This window comes from Lonchura striata, chromosome 26, assembly GCF_050655825.1.
Source record: "Lonchura striata isolate lonStrDom1 chromosome 26, ASM5065582v1, whole genome shotgun sequence".
Taxonomy (NCBI): Eukaryota; Metazoa; Chordata; class Aves; order Passeriformes; family Estrildidae; genus Lonchura; species Lonchura striata.
The window spans coordinates 3,221,690-3,238,560 of record NC_140728.1 but is presented as its reverse complement, the minus strand read 5'-3'; the positions used below and the strand labels follow the sequence as shown (position 1 = coordinate 3,238,560).

Sequence of the window (16,871 nt, the reverse complement as noted above, 5' to 3'; positions counted from 1 at the left end):
CCTTTGGTCTCATCAGAGAAACACAAGCTGCCAACCTTTGTTGCTGTGGGGGAAAAGCTCCCAAATCCCACTTTTTCCTGGGAATTTCAACCTCCTGTCCTTGGGAAAATGGAGCAGAGCAAACAAAAAACTTGGATTGTGCCAGAGAAAAATTCCCATTTCCCATCGTTCCTGATGGCAGCGCCAGGCCTGGCGTGTCCTCCTCAAGGACAGCAGCGAGTGATGGGAGAATCCAATTAGTTCATTAATTAAGGGCTACAAATGAAGGGCCTGGAGGGGCAGATGGGGGGAGGGACTCATTGGGTTCCTGCCTGATCCTTCCAGCTTGGGATATTCCAGAATTCCTGACTATTCCTGGCTCCTTTTCATGCAGCAGGGTTTGTCCCAAATCAGCCCTCAATCAACCCCAAATCTGGCCTAAATTGGTCCCAAATCAGGCCAAATCACCCCCAAATCTGACCTAAATCACCCCCAAATCTGGCCTAAATCAGCCCCAAATCTGACCTAAATCAGCCCCAAATCTGGCTTAAATCAACCCTAAATCACCCCTAGATCAACCCCAAATTACTCCTAAATCGGCCTCAAATCACCCCTAAATCAACCCCAAATCAGGCCCAATTCAGGCCTAAATCACCCCAAAATCAGCTCCAAATCACCCCTAAATCAGTCCTAAATCACCCCTAAATCAACCTCAAATCTGGCTTAAATCACCCCAAATCAGGCCCAAATCACCCTCTAATCAGGCCTAAATCAGCTCCAAATCAGCCCAATTCAGGCCTAAATCACCCCAAAATCACCCCTAAATCAACCCCACCTCACCCCAAACCATCTCTGGATCCAAGGCTGGGCCTGGCCTGCCGGGGGGGATTTGTGGGAGGGAATTAAACCCGGATTAAACCCGGGATAAACCCTGCGGGGCCTGGAAGATGGGAATGAATCCCCTTTTCCTGCAGGAGGGGATTGTCCCCCCCGCCAGGAAATTCGGGGTGATGGAACAGCTGCTCTGGAAAGGGAATTTTGGGGTCTGGAAAGGGAATTTTGGGGTTTTTGTGGGGAGGAGAGGGAGGGGGCACCACACCCGGGGCTGGGAGCGGGGAGCAACCTGTGAGTAACTCACAGCAGCCTGGATTTCTCCTGGAGTTCCATCCCAGCTGGATTTCTCCTGGATTTCCATCCCAGCTGGATTTCAGTTCCATCCCAGCTGGATTTTTCCTGGATTTCCATCCCAGCTGGATTTCAGTTCCATCCCAGCTGGATTTCCATTCCAGGCTGGATTTCAATTCTATCCCAACTGGATTTTCCCTGGATTTCCATCCCAGGCTGGATTTCAATTCCATCCCAGCTGGATTTTCCCTAGATTTCCATCCCAGGCTGGATTTCAGTTCCGTCCCAGGCTGGATTTATCCTGGATTTCCATCCCAGCTGGATTTTCCCTGGATTTCTCCTGGATTTCCATCCCAGGTTGGATTTCAGTTCCATCCCAGCTGGATTTCCCCTGGCAGCAGCAGCAGCTGCTGGGTCCCAGGGCTGGGCTCGTCCCCGTCTCTCTCTCGGATGTGAAATAGAAATCATGTTTTATGATTTTTTTTTTTAATTTTGTAAATCTTTACTCTTTTTACACTTTGGTTTTTTGTTGTTGTTTTTTTGGTTGGTTTTTTTTTTTGTAAGCTGAATTTCTTATTAAAAAAAAAAAAAAGGAGAAAAAAAAAAAAAAAAGAGAAAAAAAGAAATCAACTCCAGTGGGTTGTGTTGTTATTCCATAAAATTTAATAAACATCTGGGGGTGGGGGGTACAGAAGGAAATTCCGTGCACATCCTTGAGGAAACAATTCCCAGAGGAATGAATGAACGGATGGGAAATCAATTCTCCCTCTCAGCATTAAACCTTTTGTCCTTCTCACTGCTCCAGGCAGCTCCAGGTGGGATCAGAGCAGCTCCAGGGGGATCAGAGCAGCTCCAGGTGGGATCAGAGCAGCTCCAGGTGGGATCAGAGCAGCTCCAGAAGGACCAGAGCAATTCCAGGTGGGATCAGAGCAGCTCCAGGGGGATCAGAGCAGCTCCAGAAGGACCAGAGCAGCTCCAAAGGGATCAGAGCAGCTCCAGGTGGGATCAGAGCAGCTCCAGAAGGACCAGAGCAATTCCAGGTGGGATCAGAGCAGCTCCAGGTGGGATCAGAGCAGCTCCACGGCTCCGGTCCTGGCGGGAGGGCGAGCTCTGCTCCCGGCAGCTCCGGCTCCTTCCTGGAACAGGAGTTGGCAAGGTCAGGGGAGCTGGGTCTGTTTTGGATGTGGCAGGAGGGTTCTGTGGGGTTTGTGCCACCCCGGGGTGACAGCGCTGTCCACCCGGGGGAGCAGGGACAGCACCCAGGGAAGGGCTGGATTCGGGAGCTGGAGGATGGATTTTGGGAAAGGCTCTTCCTCCCCCGAGGGTGCCGGGCACTGCCCTGGCTCCCCAGGGAATGGGCACGGCCCAGGGTGGGATTCTGGGATCTCAGGGACGCCCAGGGTGGAATTCTGGGATCCCCAGGGATGCCCAGGGCAGGAGTTTGGATCACCAGGGCTGCCCAGGGTGGGATTTTAGGATGCCAGGGATGCCTGGAGTGGCATTCTGGGATCCCCAGGGATGCCCAGGGTGGTGTTTTGGGATGCCCAGGAATGCCCAAGGTGGGATTTTAAGATCTCAGGGACGCCCAGGGTGGGATTTTGGATCCCCAGGGATGCCCGGGGTGGGATTTTGGATCCCCAGGGATGCCCGGGGTGGGATTCTAGGATGCCAGGGATGCCCAGGGTGGGATTCTGGGATCCCAGGGATGCCCAGGGCTGGAGTTTGGATCACCAGGGCTGCCCAGGGTGGGATTTTAGGATGCCAGGGATGCCTGGAGTGGGATTTTAGGATGCCAGGGATGCGCAGGGTGGGATTCCAGGGTGTCTGTGCAGGCCAAGGGTTGGATTTGATCCCGCGGGTCCCTCCCAGCTCAGGATATTCCCGGGACTGACCGGAGCTACGGGCCGGGCTGCGGGGCCATCAAGTCGATGTCGGTCAGGTTCCGCGCCACCCAGACCCCGGCGGCGAAGAGCCCCAGGTTCAGCAGCAGGTTCCTGCAGGCACAGAGCCCCGCCTGAGCCTGGGCACGGGTCTGGGAGAGTTCCCCCGAGCCACCCCGAGCTCTCCGTGCCACCTCCAGGGATGGGCACTCCAAACCCCCTGGCAGCCCCTTCCAACCCTTCCCATGAGGAAATTCCTGCTGGAGTCCAACCCGAGCCTCCCCAGCACAGCCTGAGGCCGTTCCCTCTCCTCCTGTCCCTGTTCCCTGGGATGAGATCCCAAATCCCCCCGGCTGTGCCAGAAATTCCCCCTGAGCCTCCTTTGCTCCAGGCTGAGCCCCTTCCCAGCTCCCTCGGGATTCTCCAAACCCTTCCCAGCTCCCTCGGGATTCTCCAAACCCTTCCCAGCTCCCTCAGGATTCTCCAAACCCTTCTCAGCTCCCTCAGGACTCTCCAAACATTTTCCCAGCTCCATCAGGATCCTCCAAACCCCTCCGAGCTCCCTCAGGATTCTCCCTCAGGACTCTCCAATCCCTTCCCAGCTCCCTCAGGATTCCCCAAACCTTTCCCAGCTCCGCTCCCTTCCCTGGGTCTGCTGCGGTCCCAAAATCCCCTCCCTGAAGGAGGAGCCAGAGCCGGACACAGGGACCGAGGGGCGATCCCGGCCCTGCTCCCGATCCGGGGACAGACACGGGGACAGACAGACCCCGGGCCAGACCCCGCGCTCCCGCCCGGTCCCGGTCCCGGTCCCGGTCCCTCCCCGCCGCGGACCTGCGGAAGTCGTTGCGGTCGGTGGCGAAGCGGAAGGCGCTCCGCAGCCAGGCGCGGACGCCCCGCGCCGGGGCCGCCCCGGCCGCTCCCGCCGCTCCCGGCCCGGCCGCCGCCGCCGCCGCCATTGCTGCCGCCCGCGCCGCGCGTGACGTCAGCGCCGCGGCGTGACGTCGCGGAACGGCGTGACGTCAGCGGAACGGCGTGACGTAGACACTGGCGCGCGGAGGGCTACGTGAGGGCGGGAACGGGATCGGGAACTGGATTGAGAATGGGAACTGGATTGGGATGGGGATCGGGAGTGGGATCGGGGTTTGGAAGAGGATTTGGAACGGGATTGGGAGCGGGATTGGGATTGGAATGGGATCAGGAGAGGGATCGAGACTGGGATTGGCACCAGGATCAGGAGTGGGATTGAGAATGGGAGCGGGACCAGGAGTGGGATCGGAATAGGGATTGGGATCAGGAGCGAGGTCAGAATCGGAACTGGGATTGGGATCCATCCCTCCATCCATCCATCATCCATCCATCCATCATCCATCCCTCCCTCCATCCATCCATCTATCCATCCAGCCATCCATCCATCCATCCATCCATCATCCATCCATCCATCCATCATCCATCCTTCCATCATCCATCATCCATCCATCCATCATCCATCCATCCACCATCCATCCATCCATCCATCATCCATCCATCCATCCACCATCCATCCATCCATCCATCATCCATCCATCCATCCATCCATCCATCATCCATCCATCATCCATCCATCATCCATCCATCATCCATCCATCCATCCATCCATCATCCATCCATCCATCCATCCATCATCCATCCATCCATCATCCATCCATCATCCATCCATCCATCCATCATCCATCCATCCATCCATCCATCCATCCATCATCCATCCATCCATCCATCCATCCATCCATCCATCATCCATCCATCCATCCATCCATCCATCTATCCATCCATCCATCCATCCATCCATCCATCATCCATCCATCCATCCATCATCCATCCATCCATCATCCATCCATCCATCCATCCATCATCCATCCATCCATCCATCATCCATCCATCCATCCATCCATCCATCCATCATCCATCCATCCATCCATCCATCCATCATCCATCCATCCATCCATCATCCATCCATCCATCCATCATCCATCATCCATCCATCATCCATCTGGGCTGCAGCCTCTTCTGTCCCTGCTGCTGGATTCTCTCCCCAAATCCCATAATTGATCCACCAGCCAGCTAATTGATTTATGGCAATTAGGGGCTCATTAAGGGCCGAGCTGGAGAGCCAGGGGGAGCAGATCCCTCGGGCTGCCCGGGCCTGGTGACATCCAAAGCTGTGTTTGGTGTCAGGTAAATAAAGGCACCCGAGTCATTGTGACTGTGAGATGTGAGATGTGTGGAACACGGCCCTGGGACAGGGACAAAGATGAGTGCTGCCCTGATTTTTAAAAGTTCCGTTTTCTTTTATAGTTCTTCTGAAAGTGTTAAAGTTCTCATAAATCTTCTGTAGCCATCTGATAATATTTGCATATTTGAGAGTCAGAGTTCCCACACAATTTCATGCATAAATAGAATTGTTTACAGATTTCTCTGTGGGTGGAGAGAAATGATTGATCGATCTTTGGAGCAGCGTGGTTGGAGAGGTGCTAATTCCATCCTCCAATCCACCTTTGGAATTCTATAAATCCCAGATGTTTGAATAAAACTGGCTCTTTTCCTCTTTTCAACTTCCCAAGCTTCTGTGCACTCATTTCATGTCCAATAACAACAGATGAGTTCTAATAAACAACCAAGGAAAGCATGGAAGAAGAAGGCTTTTGAACCAATTTTTTGTTTGCAAATAACAATTATAAGCCTTAAGCTGTTTTGCAATAACAATATTTGAATTATAACTTCAGAATGTTGCCTTTTAATGAGAACTTTTTGCTTGTAATTAAGTCTTAAGCTGTTTTGCTATAAGAACCTTTGAATAATAACTTTAGAATGTCGCTTTGTATTACGGATTTTTAACTGCAGCTTCAGAATGTGTAAAGGATTTAAACAGAAGAGGGAAGTGAACCTACCCCAAGCTCCAGGAGAAGGAAGATGGACATCAAGGTTGCTGATTAATGATTTTGAAACGGGAAGCTGGACATGACTATTTGGATTAATGGTCACAGAAAACAGAAGCTGGACACACATTCCAGGATGTGCGTCCTGGGATATTGAAACCTGGCCTAGATCACAACAGAGTGTAGAAACTGGAAAGGAATCAGACACCACCATCATAGATTTTCGATCCTAACGTATAGAATTGTGACGTCAAAAGGTAGAAACAGAAACTGCTGAAAGAGTGCGTACAAATGGGAAATAGAAAGTGCTGAGAAAAGCTGCTGGACATGAGCAGTAAATAGCAGCCAGCCCAGCAGCCCGTGGCAGTTGGAGGGGAAACCCGCAGCGCCGTGCCCAGCGCTGCCGTTGCTCACAACGTTACCACAATAATTCAGAAACTGAATTGCTGCTCCTTGTGTTGGCTGAGTCGAGTGTCTCCTTTCCAACAGGCCCCACATCCTGTCTGGGGGTTTTGAAGGGTTTAACTCCACTCGCCTTTGGGTTTCCCCGTTCAACCCTTTCCTTTCTTGACATTTGGGATCAGCGAGTTCTTTATGGACATTTGGGATCAGCAAGTTCATCCTGAGGTTCCCTTTTCTCCCCCATCCTTTATGAACGTTTGGGATCAGCGAGTTCACCCCAAAGCTCCCTTTTCTCCCCCATCTTTTATGAACATTTGGGATCAACAAGTGCTTTATGAACATTTGGGATCAGCGAGTTAATCCTGAGGTTCCCTCTTCTCCCCCATCCTTTATGAATGTTTGGGATCAGCGAGTTCATACTTTATGAACATTTGGGATCAGTGAGTTCACCCCAAGGCTCCCTTTCCCCCCCATCCTTTATGAACATTTGGGATCAGCGAGTTCTTTATGAACATTTGGGATCAGCGAGTTCACCCCGATGCTCCCTTTCCCCCCCATCCTTTATGAATGTTTGGGATCAGCGAGTTCTTTATGAACATTTGGGATCAGCGAGTTCATCCTGAGGTTCCCTTTTCCCCCATCCTTTATGAACATTTGGGATCAACGAGTTCTTTATGAACATTTGGGATCAGCGAGTTCATCCTGAGGTTCCCTTTCCCCCCATCCTTTATGAATATTTGGGATCAGCGAGTTCTTTATGAACATTTGGGATCAGCGAGTTTACCCCGAGGCTCCCTTTTCCCCATCCTTTATGAACATTTGGGATCAGCGAGTTCACCCCGAGGCTCCCTTTTCCCCCATCCTTTACGAACATTTGGCACCAGCGAGCAGAGCCGGAGCCTTCCCTTCCCTCCCTCTCCCCTCCCACGTTCCTGGAAGGTCACGCCGCGTCCCCAGCTCCATGCGGACGCCGGAATCCGCAGGGCCGGCCCGACCAGTTCAGACCAGTTCCTTATCGGAGCGTCCCAGGCCACCCCCCGAGCTGCCGGGCCGTTCCGGGCCGTTCCGGGCCGGGCTGCGATAAATCAGCCCGGGGGCAGGGCGGGACGGCCGTGCCAGGCAGCCCCTGCAGCGCCATTCCCAGCGGGAATGCCGCGGGATAAGGGGGAGGAGAGGCTGGAGGCGCCGGGAGGGGATGAGCTGGGTGGGCAGCGGGTTTGGGGTGCCAGGAGGTGACAGACGGACAGACGGACGCGCCGGGAGCTGACAGCAGCCCCGGCATGGCAGCAAAGGTGGGTGCGATGGAGCCCGGTCCTGCCGGGGCTCTCCAAACCCCGCCACCCTTCCCTGGGCCCTCCTCGACTCTCAGCCCCGGGAATGCGGGTCCTGCTTCCCGAAATATCCCGGCACAAGTTCGGGAGCACCCAGCGGGTGATGCTGGAGCTGGATGGCGGCAGGCGCTGGGGGGGGTTCGTGTCCTGGGGGGGCAGGGACCCCGGGATCCCATCATCCATGGATATTCCATAGCTTGGGGGGGCAAGGACCCCGGGATCCCATCATCCATGGGTACTCCATGTCCTGGGGGGGGCAGGGACCCCGGGATCCCATCATCCATGGATATTCCATGTCCTGGGGGGGCAGGGACCCCGGGATTCCCTCTTCCATGGATACTCCATATCCTGGGGGTGTAGGATCCCCTCTTCCATGGGTATTCCGTAGCTTGGGGGTGCAGGGACCCCAGGATCCCATAATCCAGGGGTGTTCCATAGCCTGGGGGTGCAGGATTCCCAGGATCCCCTCTTCCATGGATATTCCATGCTCTGGGGGTGCAGGATTCCCAGGATCCCCTCTTCCATGGATATCCCGTGTCCTTTCAGGGGCACTGCGGGTGCCCACGGGGCGCAGTTTGCGGGTCCTTGCTCCCACCCCGCTGATGGATCCGAGATTCCCGGAGGAATTTGGATCCCCAGGGGATCAGGGAAGCGGCGCTCCCCGGGCTCTGCGCGCTCCCGTTCTTCTCGGGGGCGGAATCAGCGCCGGGAGCAGGGTGGGAAGAGGAAGGGAAACTCCGGGGGAAACTCCCGGGGGGAACTCCGGGAGAGCTCCGGAGGAGGGAGCGGCTCCCGCCGGATATGGGATTGGAATGGGAGCGGAATGGGAGCGGGGGGATCGGGGGGCAGGGAAGCAGGATTGGGATGCAGGGAAGCAGGATTGGGGTGCAGGGAAGCAGGACTGGGGTGCAGGGAAGCAGGATTGGGGGGCAGTTGCAAAGTTACGGGTTTGGGGTGCAGGGCGTAGGTGCAGGATTGGGGTGCAGGGAAGCAGGATTGGGATGCAGGAAAGCAGGATTGGGGTGCAGAGGGGCAGGAATGGGATCCAGGGAAGCAGGATTGGGGTGCAGGGAAGCAGGATTGGGGTGCAGAGGGGCAGGATTGGGGGGCAGGGAAGCAGGATTGGGGTGCAGGGAAGCAGGATTGGGGTGCAGAGGGGCAGGAATGGGATCCAGGGAAGCAGGATTGGGGTGCAGTTGCAAAGTTACGGGTTTGGGGTGCAGGGCGTAGGTGCAGGATTGGGGTGCAGGGAAGGATTGGGATTCAGGATTGGGATTCAGGATTGGGATTTAGGATTGGGGTGAAGGGGTGCAGGGCTCTCCATCCCAACCCCCTCCGTGCTCCGGTGCCGCTTTGCAGGACCTGAGGCTGACACCCCGCAATTTGGGGACAAAAGTGGGGGTTTCAGGCTGGGCGATGGAGCTCACCCAAACCCCCGTGGCCTGACATCGGGGGGTGACCCGCGGGGCTGGCGGTGACACGCGGCAGGGACAAAGGGTGTGCCAGGGCACTGCCAGCCCCGTGTCACCCCCCGGGGGACAGCGAGCGGTGTCCCCAATTCCAGCACCGTGTCCCGGCTGGTGCCCATGCCGGCGGCCCCGGGGATGTCGTGGTGGTCCCGGGGATGTCACAGGGGTGTCCCAGCGCTCCGGGCTCGGGGCTGGCAGCAGCATGGGTGGCACCTGGCTGGCAGAGTCCCCAAGCCGGCAGTGACGTCCTGTGGGACGTGCTGAGCCGGCCTCTCCCTCGCAGCGGATCCCGCAGCTCCTGGAGCCAGGGCGGCCCTCGGGCAGGATGTTCCCCTCGCCAGGCTGCAGGAGGGGCTTCCCCAGGGAGGTACGTGCGCTCCTCGGGGCCACCCTGCTGTGGCTGCTCCGTCTCCATCCTTGGGGATGCCTGGGAGAGCATCGCCGCGGTGCGGGCAGGGATTCGGGATCAGCTGGGCTTTCTGGCAGGGCAGCTGGCTGGGCTCCTGCCTCCCCCAGCCCTGCCGGGACAAGGCTGCTCCAGGGTTTCACGGATCTGTCTCCACAGCCCGCCCCGTGGTGGGATGGGCCATGGCCATGTCCTCCTGCTGGCCCCGAGGACGGCTGGGACGGGCCACCCTGGGATGAGCCACCCTGGGATGGGCCACCCCTGGATGGGCCACCCCTGGATGGACCACCCTGGGACAAGCCACCCCGGGATGGACCACCCTGGAATGAGCCACCCTGGAATGAGCCACCCCAGGATGGGCCACCTTGGAATGAGCCACCTCGGGATGGACCACCCTGGAATGAGCCACCCCAGGATGGGCCACCTTGGAATGAGGCACCCCGGGATGGACCACCCTGGGACAAGCCACCCTGGAATGAGGCACCCCGAGATGGACCTCCCCGGAATGGGCCACCCCGGGATGGACCTCCCCGGAATGGGCCACCCCGGGATGGACCACCCTGGAATGAGGCACCCCGGGAGCAGCAGCACAGGAGCTGCTGGCACAGGAGGCACCCGGTAAGGGACAGGGCTGGGGGAGATGTCCCAGGGATGTGTCACAGGCACGGTGGGAGCGTTGGAGTTGCTCAGGGAGACCCTCCCAAGTCACAGCAAGGAGCCCCCCTGCTCACTGAACCCCATCCCCAAAACCAGTCCGGGCTGTTTGGATCCACTCGTGGTTGCCCAGGTGCAGAGAGGAGTTCCTGGTTTCCTAAATTCCCCAAAAGGAGTTTGGAAATGTCAGGATCCAGCTGGGGAAGCTGGTCAGAGGTTTGTGTCTGAAGGATTCCACAGCTTTGCCCTCCCCACACCCCCAGGATTAAAAATAGCAAAACAAATACGTTTACATAGGTTAAATAAATTCTTTTTTTCCAAGGATGGAGATGATTGGCCTAAAGGATCTCCACCAGTTATGAGGTGTTGTGAACGAGGTCCTACGTGTTTAATTTAATAAACCACAAAATTAGAATTGAGCAGCAATTTTATACAAAGTGAACACAGTCAAGCAAACATGTACAAAGTAAATTTTGGCAGTGATTAATTAAATCTGATTAAGGTTTTGATAAGGCATAAGCAAAACTGACCGGGGTATGGGGAGGGCCTTTGTCCCTGCCTCACGTGCAAAAACAAAAGGATCCAAACACAATTTATGTGCTGTATGCTAATTGATATTCATCGATATTTTACATAAATCTCCTCCGAGTTTTGATTCTGGAAATCTACATCACTGTCCTGCACAGCACATGCTCCTCTTGTTGCTAAGGGGTCTTTTTCCTTTTTGGGGATTTTTCAGAGGAAGGCTTCTCCTCATCCTCACTGTCCTTTGAACAACTCTGCAGGCTGCACATGCACCCCAGGCCTTGTGTTATAGAAGCCAGCATTGTATTCCAAAAATAATCCTTATTATTCCATAGATACCTGGAATCATCCCAACTTTACCCATTTCAAGGCCAAATTAATTAATTATCCCAAGGCCTATTCCGTTTTGGGATTTTACTTATCTCAAACTACATGCCGCACCTTATTTCCTCATGAACATCTGAGAACATCTGTTTCATGACACTAATTACATATCCTTCCCTCTATTACTTTTTAGCAAATATATTCTAAAATATCGATATAATTACAATTGTTAACACGGATCACATTCGTTTATCACTGTGGTTATACCAGGGCGCTGCTAATTAAATCAATAGCTCCAAAGTTAATCAGCAATTACAAAGTTTGGATTGATGCTGCTCACCCAGACCTGCACAAATCTCTGGCTCAGCCTTCTAGGAGTGGCCAGGAAAGGAATCCACGCTCACTGTGTGGAGCATTTGTCCTTAAAAAAAGCAAATTGCTGCCCTCTGGTTCCTCCTAGGAAACATCTGCCCCCGTTCCCTGCCACTGCCACCTGCTCTGGGGTTTCACATCCTCGTGGGGTTCATTTTTGGGATGTTGGGGTCAGGCTGCTCTCAGTGTTCTCCTGGCAGCCTGACCCCCCTGCGCCGCTGCTCGTTGTCGCAGTTGGGTGAAAGCCGAGCTGGTTCACCCTAATTTCACCCTGCTGCAAAGGGGGCTTCACCCACAAATCCAGGGCGGCCCAAAGCAGGGGCTCCCCCGCGAGCAGGAGAGGCACAGAGGGTCGCAGCGGGGAGGGGCAGCAGCAAGAAATCCCAAAAATCCAGTGGGATGTGTCCTCATCGCAGCCCGGTCCCAGAGCCCCCAGACCCTGCCGTGGCCCCGGGGACGTCCCGTGGAAGGAGGAGGAGGGGGACAGGAGGTGGGCACCCCACGGCTGTCCCCTGCCACCCCCGTGGGATGACAGAGAAGCCGTGCCGCGGCCTGAGGACAGCTTCGGAGAGATCTGGTACCAGGTGAGGCGGGCTGGGGGTGGTGGCAGCCACAGGAGCGAGTGGCTGCAATGGGGCAGGGGCCACTCGCTGTGACGAGGACAGTGTGCGGGCACCCTCGGCAGCCACAGCGTGCCATTCCCTGCAGGATGTGCTGCCGGACCGCTGGCCCCAATTCCCCGAGGAGGAGCAGCCCCCGCCCGCAGCCCCCGCCGGTCCTGCAGGGTGGGTGCCCGGCTGTGACAAGGAGGGGACATGGGGACCTCGGGCAGGTGTCCCTGCCCCGGCTGGGATTGCACGGAGAGCCCTCCCAAGCCAGACCCCACCCTGGGGCTGTTCTCCCGCAGGAATCCGGGGACATTCCTGGAGCACCGCCCGCCCTGGAGACATCGCCCGGCCGGGAGGCGACCGAGCCACCCCCGGCATCTGGTGCTGGTGACCCGGGCGTGGTGTCCCCGGCCGCCCCGAGGTCCGTGCTGTCCCTGGGCAATCTCCTCGCTGCTCTGCAGCCCCTCCCGGGCCAGGCTGAGGGGTCCCGCCACCGTTTCATCCCTCGCAGGGCACAAGCCTCGCTCCAAGCCCTCCTCCCCCGCGCACTTCAAGCGGAGCCAGCCGGCGGCCAGGAAGGAGCCGCAGCCCCCGGAGCCTCCCCAGCCCCCTGCTCCTCGCCAGGATGCTGCGGAAAGGCCGGAGCAGCCGCAGGTGTGGGGTTTTACCTGTCCCCTCCCCATCCCGCAGCAGGAGCGTGCCCACCCTGAGCCTTGTCCTGCTTTCCTCCAGGATGTGCCAGCGGCGGCTGGGGATGCCCCGGAGCCGCCCAGTGCTGCCAGGAGCCCTCGGGAGAGCCCGGCTGCCGATCCCGGCGCTGCAGAGCCACCGGTAGGAGATTCCCTGGTCCCAGGGGTGCTCCCAGCTCCGGAGCTGCCTGGCTCAGGGGTCTTCTTGGCTGCTGTGACATCTCCCTCCTCTCTCATCCAGCCTTTCCCCTCTCCGCCTCGCTGTCTCTTTGCCAGGCATGGAATTTTTCCGGGCTTTTCTCTCCGTGGTTTCCTGTGGGTTTTAGCTCCCTGATGGACACGGGATGGACACGTGCCCTCACGCCATTGCCTGTCCCCAGGTGGAGCTGGAAGCTGGGCAGAGCCCTGTGGGCAGCCAGGATCAGGATCCCTGTGCTGCAGGAGCAGATCCAGCCCCTCCAGAGGAGACCTCCAGCTATCCTGAGATCCAGGAGCACCTCGAGGTATGTGGGACTGCTGGGAAGTGGCACAGGATCAGCTCCAGGCTCCCCAAAATCCTCCCCACCAGCGGCACACTGCTTCCCTGCGGGGGTGGTGGGCTCCAGGATGGTTTGGGTGGATGGAGAGCAGAGATCTCTGAAGGCTGCTCTTGGAATATCTGGTTTATTAGAGAGGGTGGAAGGCCCTGCTAGGAGTCACCAGATGAGACCCGTGGCAGGTCCCAGGGCGTGGAGGAAGGGAGAGGCAAGGGGCAGAGGGAGATAAGAGAGGATCCCAAGAGGATGTTCAGGAGAGGGGCCCTTCCAAGAGAACAGAAGTTCCAAGAGAGCGTCCGGCTCCTCAGGGACTCCTTGTCAGGGGGTTCAAGGTGGGCTGGAACAATATTTAGGCCAGTGGGGTCACAGACTCCTGATGCTTCAGGGGAGGTTACAGGTGTGGATGAACCACTCATTGGGGTGAGATCCAACAGTCCATCTGACCCTTGGACCTACCTGTAGGCAAGGGCATTGTCCAAGCAGAAGGGGGATTGTCTTCATCCTGGCTGTACTATTGTTTTCTAGTTGTTCAGTAACTAAGGTTTGGTACCTCACAACTTGTTACCATCTCAATCTCTGTATTTCCTAAATCTTTAGCCAGGCAATCCTATTTATAAGGGTTTCTTGTTTCACCTTCCCCAACCCTTCCTCGGGGATGTTTTCTATCCCCACCCCAAAGCAGAGCCTGCAGGGGAGCACGGCCCCCTGCCCAAAGCCTTTGTCCCCTCACCGTGGCGCAGTGCCGGGAAAGAAAGGCCCCTCCTCAGATGTGAAGGGTTTAATAAGAGATAATAAATAAGGGACAAATAAATAAAGCAGAAGTGGCAGTGCTGTAGCTGTAGCCAGAGGCCTGCACACTTCTCAGTTGTGCTACTGTAATTGCACAACTTCCTCACTTTCCTTGGCTCCGTCTGGGGTGGGTTTGCCACAGCTCCGCCCTGCATTGAATTGGCATTCAATCTAAATTGAATTGAAATAGGATTCAATCTAAATTGGATTGGGATTCAATCTAAATTGAATTGAAATAGGATTTGATCTAAATTCGATTGGATTAAGATTCAATCTAAATTGGATTGAATTAGGATTCAATCTAAATCGAATTGAATTAGGATTCAATCTAAATCGAATTGGATTAGGATTCAATCTAAATTGAATTGAATTAGGATTCAATCTAAATCGAATTGGATGAGGACCCAAACTGCTGCAGGGTGGTCAGGAGGCAGCGCAGGGGGCTCCTCTGGTGGTCTCCTGATGCCGCTTTGGACCTGGTATTCTCTTTTTCTGGTGTTTTGTTCCCTGTTTGTGCTGTCTTGGTTATATGTTTTACAGGAGCGGTTATCTCTTGTGACAGCCTTGCTTTATGCACATTTTCAATTATACAATCCGCCAAAGCCATTGTAAATCTGCCTCCTGCCTGAAAGCAGTTACAATTTATAAGCAATTTCCATTTCTGATAATATGATAAATAATACATATTTATATTTTATATGTTTATTATATAGAATGAAATATATAATTATATAATATATAATTATATTATATAATATATAATTATATAAGACATAATATGTATTATATAATATATAATATATAATATATAATAGATAATAGATAATAGATAATAGTATAACACAATATAATAATTAATATAATATATAATATTATATTATATACAATAAAATATACTATTATATTATATATTATATACTCTTATATACTATAGTATACTATACTATACTATACTATACTATACTATACTATTATATTATACATAAAATGATATCAAATATATAAAATCCTATTTAAACTATAAAATGCTATTAAATAAATGAAGCCAAACGGAGGTGGCTGTTTGTGACGCACAGGTAGAGCCGTGCAGCCCTGGTGTCCCCAAGGCTGGCAGCGGGCGCGGGTCACACCCCCCGAGCCCTGCAGCCCCTCCGGACCCTGCCAGGAGGGAGCCCAGCCCCCATTCCCGGGAGCAGCCGCCGCGTGGAGCTGGGGAAACTGAGGCACAGCCCGCCCGGGATGGGGTGAGTCGGGGTGCGCCGCTCCGTGTCCCCGCCCCGTGCGGTCTCAGCCGCCGCGGGGCCGTGCTGGCAGCGCTGTCCCCTGTCCCTCTCTCTGTCCCCAGCCCCTGCAGAGCCTTCAGCCACCCGCCGAGCCTCATCCTCCTCCAGGACCTGCAGCAGAGCCAGCAGAGCCCGGCCGTGCTTCTCCTGGAGCCCGCAGCACCCCAGGGACCTCCCCGGGGCCTGGGGCCGGGCACACAAACCCGGTACGGGGTCTGGGTGCCCCCCACGCCCCCCCAGTGTCCCCCGGGCTTGGGGACGGTGCCGCGGGCAGAGGGGACCCCGCGGGAGCCGGGGTCGAGGGGCAGCTCGGGGGCACAGCCGTGCCGGCCCCGCGAACGGGACAGGGAAAGAGGCCAGGGGAGTGACCCGAGGCTCGGGGTGCCGGAGCGTGAACAGCCCTGGGCTGGAGCTCTGAGGCGGCCCAGGAGAACCCTCCAGAGCAGCTTAATTACTGCTAACGAGGGAGAGAAACTGGGGCAGCTCCGGCACCTTGAGGGAAGGGTGACAAACCAGTGGCTCCTTCCACAGGGTGGCCAGTCCCGGGCTGGTGACCAGCACTGGCAGCCCCAGTTTGGCTCAGCGCCTTTCCTCTCTGAGCTTTCCTCGCCTTTTCCACCTCCCAGGCTGTGTCTGGCCAGCAGCAGCTCTGCTCCGTGCTCCCGGCGCCGTTCCCGGCCGGCATCGATCCCCGCTCCGCCGCCGTCCTCAGGAGGAAGGCAAAGATCGAGCTGGTGAGCCCTGGCAGCCCCTGATGAGCCCCTGAGGGTGCTCCAGGACGTGGGATCTCACCTGAGGAGCTTTGGGTGGTGGGAGGTGTGAATTTGGGGTTTTGGGGAGGTGCTGTGGGCGGTAAGGGGCTAGCAGGGGCTCAGATGATGTTTGGGGGTTTGTGGATTAAAAGTAGGGGTTGCTTGGTGCTGGTTTTGGGGTGCTGACGCCGCGGGCCTCCCCTGCAGTCGTACCAGCAGTTCAGCCTGAGCATCGCCGTGGTGGCCACGATGCTGCTGCAGAAGGAGCCCTCGATGGAGGCGGCGCTGGGGCTGGCGCTCAGGGCCAACCTCCGCCAGGGCTGCCGGCACCACCTGCAGCAGCTGGAGGATTTCATCGACAGCCTGGACTCGGGCACCGCCGGTCTCTGAGGGCAGCCACCCCCTCCTGCCAGCTGCCTGGGGGTGATGGGGGCTGGGACAGCGCTTTGGGGGGCTCAGGAGGGTGCTGAGCCTGCGGGATGAGGTGGGACATGTTGGCAGCCCCACTGTGTCTCTTGGAGAAGGAGGGTGAGCAGGGTGTGTTTGGGTTTAGCCCTTCCCAAACCCCTGAGGGCAGCAAAAGTGTTACTGGTTTTACTGGAGGCAGGGCAGCAGCCCCTCTCCTCCATGGCTGATTGCCAGGAATGTGTTCCCAAAGCCCAGCGAGTGTTCCTGGGTTTAAATGTTCAAATAAACCGTGTCTCCTTTGCAGCCCTTGCTCTGCCATTGCTCTGTTCCTGCAAGGGAGGGGTCCCACAGTGAACCCCGGCTGTGGCAGAGGGCAGAGGTCACCCCTGGGGACCTCCCAGCCCTGGTGCCATGGTCAGTGTCACAG

At 56.0% G+C, this 16,871-nt stretch overlaps 2 protein-coding genes across 5 annotated transcripts; one reads left to right on the top strand and one right to left on the bottom strand.

Moving 5' to 3' along the window:
* Positions 1-112: 112 nt before the first annotated feature.
* Positions 113-3,977, bottom strand: TOMM6 (translocase of outer mitochondrial membrane 6). 2 transcript variants are annotated; one of them, XM_085561232.1, is made up of 3 exons: positions 3,816-3,977; positions 2,997-3,098; positions 113-1,676 (listed from the first exon to the last, which is right to left on the bottom strand). In XM_085561232.1, exons 1-2 carry the CDS (start codon positions 3,938-3,940, stop codon positions 3,002-3,004), a joined length of 222 nt encoding a protein of 73 aa, XP_085417358.1. In that variant the 5' UTR covers positions 3,941-3,977; the 3' UTR covers positions 113-1,676; positions 2,997-3,001. The 2 variants fall into 2 exon arrangements, with proteins under 2 accessions (XP_085417358.1, XP_085417357.1); XM_085561231.1 differs by lacking the exon at positions 113-1,676 and adding an exon at positions 1,745-2,240.
* Positions 3,978-7,231: 3,254 nt separating this feature from the next.
* LOC144247669 (uncharacterized) lies at positions 7,232-16,747 on the top strand. Of its 3 annotated transcripts, XM_085561227.1 has the most exons (14): positions 7,366-7,590; positions 9,382-9,465; positions 9,664-10,030; positions 10,061-10,122; positions 11,796-11,963; positions 12,088-12,164; positions 12,287-12,408; positions 12,499-12,641; positions 12,720-12,818; positions 13,057-13,179; positions 15,078-15,245; positions 15,347-15,490; positions 15,911-16,018; positions 16,244-16,747. In XM_085561227.1, the coding sequence occupies exons 1-14, from the start codon at positions 7,579-7,581 to the stop codon at positions 16,424-16,426; spliced, it is 1,860 nt and encodes a 619-aa protein (XP_085417353.1). In that variant the 5' UTR covers positions 7,366-7,578; the 3' UTR covers positions 16,427-16,747. The 3 variants fall into 3 exon arrangements, with proteins under 3 accessions (XP_085417352.1, XP_085417354.1, XP_085417353.1); XM_085561226.1 differs by having other exon boundaries at positions 7,232-7,590; positions 9,664-10,122; XM_085561228.1 differs by lacking the exons at positions 15,078-15,245; positions 15,347-15,490; positions 15,911-16,018; positions 16,244-16,747 and having other exon boundaries at positions 7,259-7,590; positions 9,664-10,122; positions 12,953-15,049.
* The last annotated feature ends 124 nt before the right edge of the window (positions 16,748-16,871 follow it).